The sequence below is a fragment of the Vidua chalybeata genome, chromosome 5, assembly GCF_026979565.1.
Source record: "Vidua chalybeata isolate OUT-0048 chromosome 5, bVidCha1 merged haplotype, whole genome shotgun sequence".
NCBI lineage: Eukaryota > Metazoa > Chordata > Aves > Passeriformes > Viduidae > Vidua > Vidua chalybeata.
In genome coordinates this window covers 70,420,134-70,434,986 of record NC_071534.1, presented here as the reverse complement: position 1 = coordinate 70,434,986, position 14,853 = coordinate 70,420,134, and the positions used below count along the sequence as shown (strand labels likewise).

The window sequence follows — 14,853 nt, the reverse complement described above, 5'->3', positions numbered from 1 at the left end:
ACTCTGCAACAGATGCCAAAACCCATTAAACCTTTGTGTGCCTCACTCAACCCTCTGGGCAGGTTAATGGCATTGATATATGATCTGATCCAATTTATCAATTCCAACAGACAACCAGGAGCCACACAACCTCTCCAGACTGGTTCATAAAACAAGTATCAAGAATATGTTACACTCCTGGCATCAGAAACTAAAAATTCTGCCTTCTGACCCATCTAAAAAAAAAAAAGCTCATTTTCACTGAGTTATCAGCAGTGTACCTCTACAAAGTCTTCAAAACAGAATTGTTTCCGCAGCAGTGCTAATGAGAGGAATTAAAAAAGGAATTTTTATCAAGCTGATGTTTTCCTTGGGAGTGATTTCCCACTACAAATATTGCACACAATGAAGATACACACTTTACTTTGCTGCCCTTAATTCCCTTTGGACAATGAACACGACAATGTGGAGATGAGTATTTCAGCTGGAAGAGATTCCTGCTTGAATCCTTTTGTTCCAAAGGCCAGTTCCAGTGAATTCTGAGGAGCAGCACAAACGCCGTGCTCAGTTGGCTTCCACACCTTGCTATTAATGTAAATGGGGCTGCAAAACAATTAGAGACTTGGCCATACATTTGTGATAGAATTAGTTCCATACATGATTTCAAAGCCTTGCACCTGCATCAGCTTAATTGGACTCTGCTACACTCGAAATCACCGGGCTGAATTTTCTCATTTCAAATCATATTATCAATTAGGAATTTTTTTTTTTTTTTTCCCCCAGCAATCAAGGGTTGGGAGTTGAAATCTCCTTACCTAGGCTGATTTTCCTGGGAAATGTTCTCCCCTCTCTGGTACCCACTGTCAGCCACCTGAGTGGTGGAGCGCTTCACAATCTGCTTGAGCTCCTGCTCCAAGCGATCCTGGATGGCTTTCACTGTTTCTGGGATTTTCTTCAGCTTGGCCAGCCCCTTGATGAGGATTCCCATGAAGACAGCGCTGTTCTCCTCTGGATCCAGGTCTGTGTCCTCTTTGATTTCCAGAAGGCTGCAATCTCGCACTGGAAGAGATTTTAATCCCAGGTTTTATCAATTGAACCCAACAGCAGCACCCTGAAGAATCAGCACGGGAGCTCCTCTGGCTTCACAGAACTCCCAGCACGTGGAGCAACCAAGGATGAACAAGGAAACCAGAAACACTTGGATTTTGGGGGGAAGCAGTGGATGTTTCTGTTTGCCTGGGGGCTTCCCTGGACATAAATACAGCAGCCTGCACATTGGATTGATTTAGGAACAATTCATGGTGTAAATTCCGTGTTAGGAAATAGAGGAAGTCTGCTGCAATTAAGATATTCATAAATGAGAAGGTTCAATATCCCTACAAATCCCCTGAATGTGTTTCAAGGGGCTGAAACCCCCTCAGTTTCCACCCCAGCTGGTTTTCCTTGCTATTTTCTTCACAAGAGAGGACTTTTCATTACAAACACTATCAAGCTTAAGAGACTGCTGATGAATTCAGCAAAGTTTACACTGCCCAAGCGACTGATTGTTTGATTTTATCTTTTTCTGCTTTATTACGTCTGTCAAGGGGTTGATGAAGTTCCTCAAATCTTCCAGCAAGGCTTCTAGAAGGGTAAAGTGAGAAGAATTAGAGAGGATATTGCAGATATGGTCCTGAAGTAACAGGGATTGCACAGGGAGAAATCCTGTTGCTAAGCGACAGGGGATGGGAAAGCAAGAGAGACTCTGCTTGTTTTAAGTAGGTTCATTAAGCAACATTTCTTAATTTACAGATAACACCCAGCAACAACAAAAGCGTGGCTCTGTTAAAGACTGGCTGAAACATTTAATAAATATATTTAAACACTTATGTGAAGTAAGTGTCTTCAAGGCAAAGTGAATTAAAAGCATCTTGGAAGATCTACAGCCACTCTGTGCCATCCACCACGCCAGATCCTTGGATCAAAATTAAAACCCAAAGGCTGTTTCATCTGACTGGGGCTGAGCTCTGAAAAGGCTGCTGGGTGACAGATGACTCCCATGGTTTCAACTCCTCAACAGATTTTTTTTTTTTTTTACTGTGAAACTTTTCCAAGAAGCTGAAGAAATGTCAAAAGATCCAGCAGAAGGGTGGAAGGAACGTGGCAGGAGTGAGGAACGGCACGGGGAGCTGCCTGAAGCTGGGCTCTGACCAGAGGAGCAGCACCAGGGCTAAGGCAGAGCAAGACCCAGAACACAACAGCCCAAGCACGGTGCCAGTTTATAAACAATCACAATAAATGGGTGCCAGTTTACACCAACCTCAGGCTCAATCAATCAAGAGGCTGTTTTATTCCTGCAGTGTGATCCCAAACTCTGCACCTCTGGCACAAACCAAGCTCATGGCTCACACGGTCTCACATTTGAAGCCAGAGCAGCAGGTGAGAGTGAGGTGAGGATGGATCCTGCTCTTGGAGCCAGGCTGGGAGAGCTGGGGGTGCTCACCTGGAGAGGAGAAGGATCCAGGGAGAGCTTCCAGCACATTCCAGGCCCTAAAGGGGCTCCAGGAGAGCTGCAGAGGGACTGGGGACAAGGCCTGCAGGGACAGGACACAGGGAATGGCTCCCACTGCCAGAGGGCAGGGATGGATGGGATCTTGGGAATTGGGAATTCCTGGCTGGGCTGGAATTGCCAGAGCAGCTGGGGCTGCCCCTGCATCCCTGGAATGTCCAAGGCCAGGCTGGACACTGGGGCTGGAGCAGCCTGGGACAGTGGGAGGTGTCCCTGCTCATGGCAGGAGGGTTGGACTGGATGACCTTTAAAAAGGCCCTTCCAATTCCAAACTATTCCATGATCCTCTGGCAATGAACATCAGGAAGATCAAACAGTGCTTTTTTTTTCTCTCTCACACACCCTTCTTTCAATTAAATGTGAGCAAGTTACAGGACAAGCAACTAGAAACACCCAGAAGGTGTTAATTAAAAAAAAAAAAAAATCAAAAAAAAAGCAAAGATAAAATAAAGACATTTCAAACACCAATTGGAATTTAACAACTGGATGCAGAACTGTTCCTGCTCAAAGCTCTGCTCCATCACAGACCTTTCACCCCACAGAGCTGCAAAGGACTTTGTGGCTGCAGGCCTGGTCTCTGCCCACTCTGTTATTGTTATTTGTTATTCTCCAAAACCCACAGCAAAACTCAGACACAGAGAATGAGCTCTTTGGAACCAGAGCTGTGAAAAAACACTGGAAATGCTACAGGAAGAAAGGTTTAGCTTACTTTTTTTTTAAAAAAAAAAAAAAAGCCCTAAATATCTTGTTTCTCTGAGTTCAATGCAGATATTTCCCAGCCTCTCAGAGGACAGGTCCTGTCATGAGGCTGCACCCTCTCTGTAAGCAGCTTGTAAATTATTCTTAATATCACACAATGAACACCCAAGAGGGAGGAAATGGAGCTGTAGCCAAATGTGAGGACAGCATTTAAGAGGAGTAAAAGCAGCAATCTCGCTGAGAACTCTGCCAGCACACTGAGACAAACTCTTCCATTTTCAAAAGAGCAAACCAATTTCCAGCATCCCCAAATAGTCAGGACATTGATTTACATCTCTCACAAACAAGAGCCAAGTGAGCAATTCGATATCTGGGAGCTGCACACGGGTCTGGAGGCTCTGTCAGATCTGGTTGTTTGATAAAACTGTGGGAACCTGTTTTCAGTGTGTTCCCTGCACATTGTCCCTGTTAAACAGGAGCCCTGGCTAGCTCTGGGGGCCCATTTATCTGTGAGATCTGGCAAGATCCCAACCCTGGGTAACTTTCCTGTCCTTTTCTTGTGTCTTTCACGCTTCAAACATCCTCTCCTGCCATTTAATGTCATCAAGGGGCTGTTTGACCACAAAGCTTTGGCCCAGGAACAAGCTCCTCCTGTCCTCCTCCTCTTCCAGAAAGGCATCAAAGAACCCAGGTGCTTATTAAGGAGTTCAGCTGGAAAACTGCAGCCCCACGTGCTGCTCCCTGTGGGCAGAGGAGTCCACGGGTGAGGAAAGCTGTCCCTGGAGATCAGCTCTCCAGAAGGGAGAGCTTTATTTACTCCTAAACCTGGAACGTGAATAACTTTGTTATTCTTTGGGATGGAGAAGTTATTCCTAGCTTTGATTCTTGGAAGGAAGTGGGGGGAGAGCAGATCTGCCACCTTGGACTCTCAGAGGGCAGATGGGACCTGTCCAGGAGCCTGGCTGAGACTCCCTTGGGAGCCTGTCCTGCAGGGCAGGGGGGTCCAGGAAGGCTGCACATCCTTCAGGAAGGAAATCCTAAAGGCACAGGAGCAGCCTGGCCCAATGAGCCAAGGCAGGAAAAAGACCAGCCTGGCTGGACAGAGAGCTTTGACTGGAGTTTAGGGGAAAAGGAGAATTCCTAACCTTTGGAAGAAGCAGAAGGCAGCCCAGGAGGAACAGAAGGATGTTGTGAGGTTGTGAAGGGAGAAAATAAGAAGGGCCAAAGTCCAGCTAGAGCTTAACCTGGTTATTGCTGTAAAGGACAATAAAAATACTTCTATAAATACATCAGCAAGCAAAGGTGGGCCGGGGAGAACCTCCATCCTGTGCTGGATGTGGTGGAAATCTGAGGCTGAGTTACCAAATGCCTTCTCTGTCTCAGTCTTCAACAGCAAACCCCTGTTCTCAGGGCAGCCAGGGGAATGCACAGATGGGGAGCAGAACAAAGCCCCAGATTGCAAGGGAAATGGTCAGTCCACAGCACCTGGACACTCAGAGGTCCGTGGGGCAGATGGGATCCACCCAAGGGCTCTGCAGAGCTTTGCAAGCCTCCATGTCCTGTGTTGTAAGGTATGGTTAAGAGATATTCTATCCCCATCTGTCAGAGGTGGGGCAGTTCTCTGCTGTCCATGGGGCAGTTTTTTCTTTATCTCTCCCACAGCCAATCCTCCCTCCAGGAGATCTCTTCTGTCCATGGCCACTGAGTGTCCCTGCATGGCTGAGAAAATTCCAGCATCCCATGGGGAGATGCTGTGCCCAGGGCAGGAGCCAAGCATTCCTACCTGGATCCAATCTGACTCCTGCAACACCACAGCAGCCTTTGCCCACTGCATTCCCAGAGGAGCAGCTTTCTGCCCCACTGCATTCCCAGAGGGAGCCCAGGCCCATCTCCAGCAGCCCTGGAGCTCCAGAGGAAAACTCCAGCCTTGTCCAGGATCCTGCTCCAGCAGAAGCACAGCTGGCACTGCAGGAGGGCTGAGCCCCCATGGAATGGCACTGCTGCCACCTCCCTGACCCACAGCCTGCCAGCTCTGTTCTGACTCTGGCACTGGGTTGTTTTCTTTTTTGTACTATTGCATTTGTATTTTTAATTTCCCTAGCAAAGAACTGTTATTCCTACTCCCATATCTTTGCCTGAGAGCCTTTTAATTTCAAAATGATAACAATTCGGAGGGAGGGGGTTTACATTTTCTGTTTCAGGGGAGGCTCCTGCCTTCCTTAGCAGACACCTGCCTGTTCAAACCAAGACACTCCAGCAGATCAACTCCCACCCAACCCAGTGTCACTGCTGGGGGTGCCCTGGATCCCCTCACCAGGTCATTGATGAAGGTTAAACAGCTTTCTCCAGGAGAATGTTCTTGGAAATAAAGGCTTGACCAAAGTCTGGCTAGACCTGACACATTCCCCAGCCTTTCCCTCATCCTTCAAATGGAGGATTTTCCCTTTCCTTCCTCAAACACATTCCCAGATCATTCAATTCTAAGAAAAAAAATGAAAAAGGCAATTTACCCAGGTTGTAAGAAGAGAAGAAATCTTTTGAAGATTTATTGAGCATGTTTGGAGTAGAGGCACCTGTGACACTGAATAGGAACCTTCCTAAATACCCTTCAGAAATTCCACAGAAGATGGGGTTGGCCAAGCAGGACCTGCCTTTCCTGGACCCACTCTGACTGGGCTGATCCTCTTGTCCTAACAAAGTCTGCAAACCTCTTGTGAAGCAGAACATTCAAATACATCCTATCAAAAGCCTTCTAAGACAAGAGCTTGAAGGAATGATGATTTTGCCACTCTCTCTAATAAAATTGCAGCCATTTTCACAAATTTCTCCTTTCCAAACCATTTTTCACCTGAAAACACTCAATTGTGTTCAAGCAGGCAAAAGTTGTGCTGTGGGTTAAACCCCTAAAAGCTGAACCATGTGTAACCCCCAGAGTTACAGAGGGAGGAGTTTCCTCATCCCTGCTCTGATGATGCCCTGCAAAAACCTCTGTTCCAACTGGAATTCATTTGCTCAGTGCTGCCATTTCCCAAGGAGCCAACCTGCTGCAAGGAGCTTCTTTAACAGCTCCGTTCTGATCCCTAAAAACCCAAGTTTGGGAACTCATTTAAGCAAAGCAGCTGAAAAAAAAAAAAAAAAAAGGCTCTTGGGTCTTGTTTTTCATTCCAGTGAACAGCCAAAATTTGCTGCTCCTCATTATGGAGGTTTCATTATCCACGGGCTTTTATGGGAGTCTTGTAAAATGGAATGTACTATTTTCCATGATTTATGTCCTTCTGGTGATATCCCTTGTACCTTCAATCCTTCCAGAGAAAAGCACAGGAGTTCCTGGTGGCCCAAAGGCATAATTTCAGATTTGAAGGAACATCACCTGCTAATTCCTGGCGCTGAATCCTTGTTCTGACACGTTCATGGAGCTACAAATGGGCAGTTCCTGCAGAAATGGGTCCTTGGAAGATTATGGGAATTTTCTGCTCTGCATCACTACCAAACCCAGAAGAAAACCCACTTCAAAATCCTCCTAATCTATACAAGCATCAAAATTAAGTCTCCAAAGAAAAAAAAAAATAAGTGGACTGTAGCCAATTATTTGATGTTGGGACCACACACAGGAACAACTCAAGAAATTACACAGAAAGAGCAATTATGTGTTACTTTCCTGGCTTTCACCACATGGACCTAAAATCTCCTTAATTTTCCCTTTCCTTCCACAAGCACATTCCCAGATCATTCAATTCTAAGAAAAAATGATAAAGGCAATTTTTACCCAGGTCATAGGAAGAGAAGAAATCTTTTGAAAATTTATTGAGCATGTTTGGAGCAGAGGCACCTGTGACAACGAACTGGCACAATGGCATTTTTTAGATTCACCTTGAAAATTGGATATTCCAAGCTCTGGCTCCTGAGGGATCCTGCAGGAGCAGGTTTGGAGGTCTCCATGTGTTGTAACAGAAGTCTCTGGTTCTTGAAGAAAGAGAGCCAGGAGCAGTTCCTAGACCTGACCTTAGAACCACCACACTGCCTGGCCCTACAAACTCTTTTTGCCCCAAAGAACCATTGAAATAAATTAGCAATCCAGCATAAAATCTACATATCTCACCCACAGCAGTATTTATTGTCACCACCAGCTCATCTTCTGCTGGATTTCTAAGAAATATTGTCCCACATTTCCCAGGAAAAGGCACTCTTGGGTTTGCAAGCACGTTTTAGAGTTCCAGGAAGAGCTTGGCAAGGCAGGAACCTTCCTAAATACCCTACAGAGTACAGAAAGTTCAAGCAGAGAAATATAAATTTATTCCTCTGAACTGGCATGAAGGGAAAGTGTTACTGGTGAACTGCCACATCTCCAATCCTCAGGTGAGCATTTCCAAAGGATTTGTTTATTTTATGTGCAGCAGGAACAGCTTTAATTTCCTTATAAAGATTCTACAGCACAAGGTAACATCTCCTCTGGGAAGGGAGTGCAGGAAGGACTCCAAATTTTGGTATCTTTGCTGGGATGGGATGAATGAGTCAGTGCTTTAGAATGACACCCATTAATATGCACAGACACTTTGTTTCATCAATAAAAAGCCAAAGAACTTAAGTGACTACAGGCAGAAACAGCTTTTGTTATGCATAGGCATAAGTTTGAAATTCTCTGCTAGTTGTGCAGTCCTGGAAAAGGCTACTTTTAAATAAAATTACAGGGAAAAAAAAAATCTACATAAGTACATTGTGCACTTGAAGCAGAACCATCTGCATATTTTATGCCGATGAAATGTTTTCTGTTAGAATCCACATCTCTGCCAGGCTGAGGGACACTTGCCCAGCACTTCACTGAGTGATGCAGAGCACGAGGAGGAGCCAAGGAAAAGATTTTCTGGTGCATTGGGTGAGAAGAGCAAGAAGAGATCTGCTAAAAAAGAGATCAAGAGGGGCATCTCCTGCTCCGTTCCCCAGCTGTGAGGTGGGAGATCCCCATCAGCTCCACAACTTCAGACCTTTTGGGTTTTATTACTATACAGAAGAGCAATATTTTAGGGGGAGAAAGCAGCAGACACTATAAATATCACTGAAAAAGGAGTGTTTTAACATTTAGAGGGGTTGGAACGTTCAGGTCCCTTCCCACCCAAACCATTCTATTTCTAGTGGTGAGGCTGGGATTCAGGTTTTTGTGGTTTATTTCCTCAGTTCCTCAAAATCCTGTGATCTTTTGCAAGAAAACTGAACTTCCCACTGATCACAGAGCAGAACAGGAATTAAGTTTTTCCCTCAGAATTTTCATACGGTTCTTCCCTTTCAGATTTTGAGTGACCAGGCTGCAGTTTCCAGCTCTGGAAGTTGGTGACTCCTCACAAACCTCCAGGACACAGAAAAGCAGCCCCAGGCTCCAAGACCAGCCTGGCAGAGCTGAAGAACAAAACCCTTCCAGGAGCAGAAGATAAATGTAATCAAATGGAACAATCTGGGAGGCAAGTGTGACAAAACTAGAAACAAAAGGACAAAAGAATTAATAAGGCTGAAAAGAGAAGGAAATATTCTCTGCACTTGAGGAATACTGAAACAGTCAGGTTTGAAAGGGGGAACAGACTGGAGGTCACTTCTGTATTATTCATCAAGGACAACCCCACTTATTAATCTCCTGAAACAATACAAAGATTAATTTCCCCTCTCTGCAGCCCTTCCAAAGCCTCAGACAAAAGCCCCAGTGAAAGAGTTTTCCTCGGTGTTTGTTGCAGTAACAGGAATAAAAGATCAGCCCCAGATTATTCCTGTGTACAGCCAGACCTTTAGTCAAAGTTACAAAGCTCCCACAAGGAACAGATTTGACCTTTTGGCTCCCACACAGTAAAAAACTTCAGTAATATCCACACGAAGCTGGCTGCCTGCAGTAAATAATGCTGAGGAAACCACCCAGAATGAACCCACTGCAAATCTCTGCGGCTCAAAATATCAAGAGCATGGTCAAGGTGAGAACAGGCACAGGAAACTGAGTGGATTTAAGATGCTGGTGAGGGTTAGGAGAGGGAAAAGATGATTTTCCATGAGGAAAAAAAAAAGCCAAGTTCTGCCCCTGGACACGGCACCCACTTGTTCTGTGTCACTGCAGAAATCACTGCCCAGGTTTTTGTCTCCCCTGAGCCATGAGGGGATGACTTGCCTCCTCCTACTCCAGCAAAACCAGCTGAAGGTCTACAAATGAATATATATGGCTTAAATACTCACTGCTGGAGCTTCCAGGAGTACTGAACTGGGAAGTCTCAAGGAATTTCCGAGGTGTAGATAAATTAGTGACATCCATCAGAGGCGCAGGAGAGGCGTCTTTCACAAGGGACCTGCGTGAGGGAAAAGAATTAAAGCAAACAGATTATTATTTACAATATTTATTCACAACAAATAATCCACTTATTCCTTACATTTTAAGCCTGAGAAACAGATTAAGCCTAACAGATGTTCCCATTTCCATGCCTTCTGTCAACTTCTTAATCCTCCAGACTTCTTTATTCCCACCAAAAACCTCCACCCTTTTTTCCTGCCCTTCAAATTCCTGTTTTGAGCCCACCCATGTACATCACTCCCCAAACTGAACCTCCTTACTCAAAAATTAAAACATTTAAAAAATTCACATTGTATTAGTTGCCAAAACTTTGTCACACTGCCCCAGCTGCTGGACGTGGCAGGGGGACTACAAGCAAAAAATCATTTTTAGGAGAAAGAAATGTGGAAGGCTCCTACAGTGGAGCTCAGGATGTTTGCTTAGAGGTCAAAAATGCTCATGGAAATGGGAAAAAAAAAACAAGGTTTAGGCTTGGTATCCTGCAGAAAAACTACCCAAAGCAACAAGCCACCCTTGCTGCAAGAGTTCCTGTTATCAAATATCCACAATGTGCATCAGGGAAAGTGAAAAGAAGAGAATCCAGGGTGAGAGGAAGGTCCCTGTAGCAGTTAATTAGCAGTCCCCCAGTCTGGGTACACCAAAGCTTTGTGGCTGTTTTTAATTAAGAAGATGAGTAAGGAAGAGACTGATGACTTGTTAGCAACCCTGCTTCCTAGGAATTCCAATTTCAACCAATCCTTTCCTTCATAAATTCATGTAATGCAACTGGTTATCTTGCCTTGCACTTTTGGCAAGAAGATTTTTGTTCATTCTCGCAATAAAATGCTCATTTATCTGTTCTCTGCATCTCTATCAAGTGCTGGCTCACCTTTTGCTCCCCACCTCTCCTACTCTGCAAAAATTACCTCCCAACATTGTCTCTCTCTATTCCAGCCACTTTCTTCCTTCCCTGCAGCAACTCAGAATTAGCAAAATCAGGAAAAAATAGCTTATACTACCTAAATTTCCACTGACCACAGGCACCAACTGGGTAAGAAGTTTCAACACCTTTAAAACACCTTGGAAACACATCAAAACCAACATAATTCAGCTCAGACACTTAAGTTTTGTGGCCTCCATCTCATTACCTTATGGTTGGGTGGGAGGCTTTTATTGGATATTTGCTAGAAAATGAGAAGTCTTTCCCTGACCTGAGCCTCATGACCACGACATTTGTAGGAGAGGGATAAGATCAGGGAAGGGAGAGAATGCACAAAGGAGCTGTGGGAAGGAGCAGAACCCCAAGAGAAGCACCGAGAAAAGCAAAAGAACACGAATGAGCTCGGAGGTGCATCAACAAGTCTGAATTTTCTGCTCTCCACAGCCACAATGCTGAGGGATTTGCATGTGTCTTAGGTTGGAAATAGGGGTGTGTGTTCTATCCCCATCTATCAAAGGTGGGGCGGTTCTCTGCTGTTCACGGGGCAGTTTTCTTTATCTCTCCCACAGCCAATCCTCCCTCCAGGAGATCTCTTCTGTCCATGGCCACTGAGTGTCCCTGCATGGCTGAGAAAATTCCAGCATCCCATGGGGAGATGCTGTGCCCAGGGCAGGAGCCAAGCATTCCTACCTGGATCCAATCTGACTCCTGCAACACCACAGCAGCCTTTGCCCACTGCATTCCCAGAGGAGCAGCTTTCTGCCCCACTGCATTCCCAGAGGAGCAGCTTTCTGCCCCACTGCATTCCCAGAGGGAGCCCAGGCCCATCTCCAGCAGCCCTGGAGCTCCAGAGGAAAACTCCAGCCTTGTCCAGGATCCTGCTCCAGCAGAAGCACAGCTGGCACTGCAGGAGGGCTGAGCCCCCATGGAATGGCACTGCTGCCACCTCCCTGACCCACAGCCTGCCAGCTCTGTTCTGACTCTGGCACTGGGTTGTTTTCTTTTTTGTACTATTGCATTTGTATTTTTAATTTTCCTAGCAAAGAACTGCTATTCCAATTCCCATATCTTTGCCTGAGAGCCTCTTAATTTCAAAATGATAACAATTCGGAGGGAGGGGGTTTGCATTTTCCATTTCAGGGGAGGCTCCTGCCTTCCTCAGCAGCCACCTGTCTTTCCAAACCAAGAGAGCATGGCAGAAATGCAAGTGTGGGTGCCAGCTGTGTGGCTGGGCACGGGGAAGGCTGTCCCACCCGAGGCGGGCTCTGTCCTTGCCGCGCTGCCCCACGCGGTTGGTGGATTTGATGTAGAGGTGCCGGTGCAGTTCGTCGATCAGCACCAGGTGCAGGTTCATCTTCTTGCTGTGCAGCTCCAGCCTCAGGTCGCTCAGCCCCTCCACCTGCAGGAGGGGACCCTCCAGGGAATCCACTGCTGACACCTGGGGGGAGAACGGGACAGTTTTTAGAATCCATTCGTTCTACTCTCGCCATCAGTTCGTTCGGTTTTTCAATTTTCTTCTTGGATTAAGGGACTGTCTGAATCTCAGGATGATTCTGCCCTTAGAACCCTTCTAAAGCAGAGAATCTTGAAATAATATTTCTTTATTTCTATTCCCAAATAAATTATATAGAAGGGTTCCAATGTCCAAATAATTCAGATTTAATGCGCAGCCTTCAAACATTAAGCATATGTATAAAACAAGTTAGTGAAAACACAGTTCTTAAATAAAAATCAAAGCATGGTTTATCCCCAAATAAGAGGATTATTAAGTAGGAAAGTGTTAGAAGAAGATAGTGACAAATAGTGTTTGATGGTTGCTATTCTTTCCATTACAGAAACACCAAAAAAACCCCATTATTCCAAATTCTGCAAATGGGGAGGAAATGGCTTAAATTTGATTTGTTTAAACTCATGACTGAAAAAGCTTAGGAGGCCTCATCCTTTAGGCTGCACAAGGGCTATGTCCTGTGGCTACACCATTAGAATATGTGCAATAATGACCAGCTGACATCCTATGGGCAGTTAAATTTCCTAATTTTCTTTTCCATCCTAAAAATAAATGTGGACAAAACCCAAGCAAAGACAAAAACCCACCAGGAATGACAGATCAGTGCCTAAAAGCAACACTCTCACTGTGCACCCCTCCCAGCTGGTTTTCCATGTAACAGAGATTTCCAGTTACCAATAAATAAATGATGGCATCCCTCTGCAGCTTCCAAACCTTCAGTGCTGATGTTGTAAGAAACTGGAAAGAGCATGTTTGGCATGCAGAGGTTTAAAATAAAATTTAAAAACCCATTCCCTGCTAACTGAGGATGCTGTCAGTGAAACAAGTCATTTGCTTGCACTTCAGGATCTCAGTTCAGAACAAACCTGTCAGCCAAACATTAAAAATTAAAAGGAAAGATACAGTGAGCAGCCAGCCCAGCCAAGGGCTGTTCCCTCAGTACCAGTAAATATTAACTCTGCTGAAAGAACATCCATCACCAGAGTATTCCTTTGCTGGCCTCCAAACCCAGGAAAAACATGGAATATCCATGGGACAGACAAGCTTTTAAAATTAATTTTTACATCTCCTCACTTGCCACACTACACTGTCCATCCTCTTTCTTTCCCTTATCTGTCTGGGAATATCACAAATCACAAAACCACCTTGAAGATGAAGGAAAAACCCAATTTTCTTTGCCCCAGAGGAGGTGGCAGAGCTCACACAAGTGGAGGAGCTCAGCAGACACCAAGTGGGAAACTCTGGATGAAGTAGAAATGTTAATTCCTCTCTTCTTCCTTTAGCAAGTGGAGCTTTTTTTCCCCAGATTTCCCCATTCCACAGGCACTCTCCTGAAAGAACATCCGTCACCAGATGGTCTGATCAACTGAGTATTCCTTTGTTGGCCTCCAAACCCAGGAAAAACATGGAATATCCATGGGACAGACAAGCTTTTAAAATTAATTTTTAAATCTCCTCACTTGCCACACTACACTCTCCATCCTCTTCCTTCCCAGTATCCATCTGGGAACATCACACACCATAAAAACACCCCAAAGATGAAGGAAAAAAACAATTTCCTCATCCCAAAGGCACTTTTTCCTTTGGCAGGTGGAGCTTTTCCCCCCCAAATTTCCCCATCCCAAAGGCATTTGGGATCCCCCCCCCCCAGTTGTTTCAGGGGAGCTGGGCCAAAAATCCCACCAGAGCAAGGAGCAGGAGCAATATTTGTCATACTGAGAAACTGAGAGATGAAAAAGCAGCCAGAAGAGAAGTGAAAAGTGTCAGGAAAAAAAAAAAAGAATCCAAGACATCCCAGAAAAGTTTTCTCTGCAATGCAAAGAATGGGAAATTTAAACTTTCCACTTAGCTCTGGTTTTGTCTTGCCACTTCCTACAGAGTTCATTGCTCACTAAAAATATTAAGGCAAAAATACACCTCTCAAGGAGATCTTTTAAAGAAAAAAAATTGAATATTTAACCATTTCTTACATTCATGCTCATGGAAGTCAAATGAAGGTCTCCAGTTGGTTTAGATGGCAATAGAAATATTATGCTAAAAACCAAACCAAGCATTTTTCCTTTCTGCAGTTTTGCTTACAGAAAGATGATTTAGGTCCTTGAGGACAAAGCAGAACCCAAGATTATATTCCAGAATAAAAAATATGAGATTAAAACCTTTGTGTGCTGGATATACCAGCCCAGAACAGCATAAACAACCAAAAGGAAGCAAAAACATCAAGAAAAAAATGCACAAAATTAAATATACATTAAAAGCAGATCAACAGTGGAACTTTAGGAGGAACTTTTTTGACTTTATGCCCCCACTCAGCTCCTAACACACCAAAACTTGGATTATGCAAGAGATGCCAATCAGCTTTCCCTGGTTTTTAACCCATCAGCTGCTGGCTGCATCCAAAAGCACTAAAAATGTGGAATTGGAGAGAGAAAGGAGAAGTTATCCTGCAAGACTCCAGTTAATACTGATAAGGGAAAAGCAGCCCAAGAAAACCTGGAAATGAGATGTACAGAAGGACTACAAGTGGTTCAAGGCTCCAGAAAAAGCAGCTGATGGTCCTTGCTGGGTCTTTTTTTTTTTTTTTTTTTTTACACACACAGCTTAGTTAAATGGAAACAAAGTGATTTTTGTTTGTTTTTCTGCAGGGGGATCACGGCATTGTGCCAGACTAGCTGGACACAAAAGATAATTGCAGGTAAAAGAGCTCCCCCACATTAATCTTTTGGCAGGGGCTGGGGTGCAGAGAGGAGCCACAGCAACACAGAGCAGCTGGAAATGGAATCAACAATAAACAAGTTGTTATTCTAGTGGGGGGAAAAAAAAACCTGCTTTACAATGAGCTAATTGTACCAAAAGAATGGGCAGTTCCCACCAGCACCTCCTTT

General features: G+C 44.7%; 1 protein-coding gene across 7 annotated transcripts in view; it reads right to left on the bottom strand.

The window, feature by feature from the left end:
• EXOC4 (exocyst complex component 4) overlaps nt 1-14,853 on the bottom strand; it is a 309,659-nt gene that overhangs the window by 259,824 nt on the left and 34,982 nt on the right. For all 7 annotated transcript variants that reach the window (XM_053943114.1, XM_053943113.1, XM_053943116.1 and 4 more), the window contains exons 4-6: nt 11,718-11,902; nt 9,434-9,543; nt 795-1,038 (exon numbers count right to left, since the gene is read on the bottom strand). In XM_053943114.1, coding sequence (XP_053799089.1) covers nt 795-1,038; nt 9,434-9,543; nt 11,718-11,902 — 539 coding nt within the window. The remainder of the gene's footprint in view (nt 1-794; nt 1,039-9,433; nt 9,544-11,717; nt 11,903-14,853) is intronic.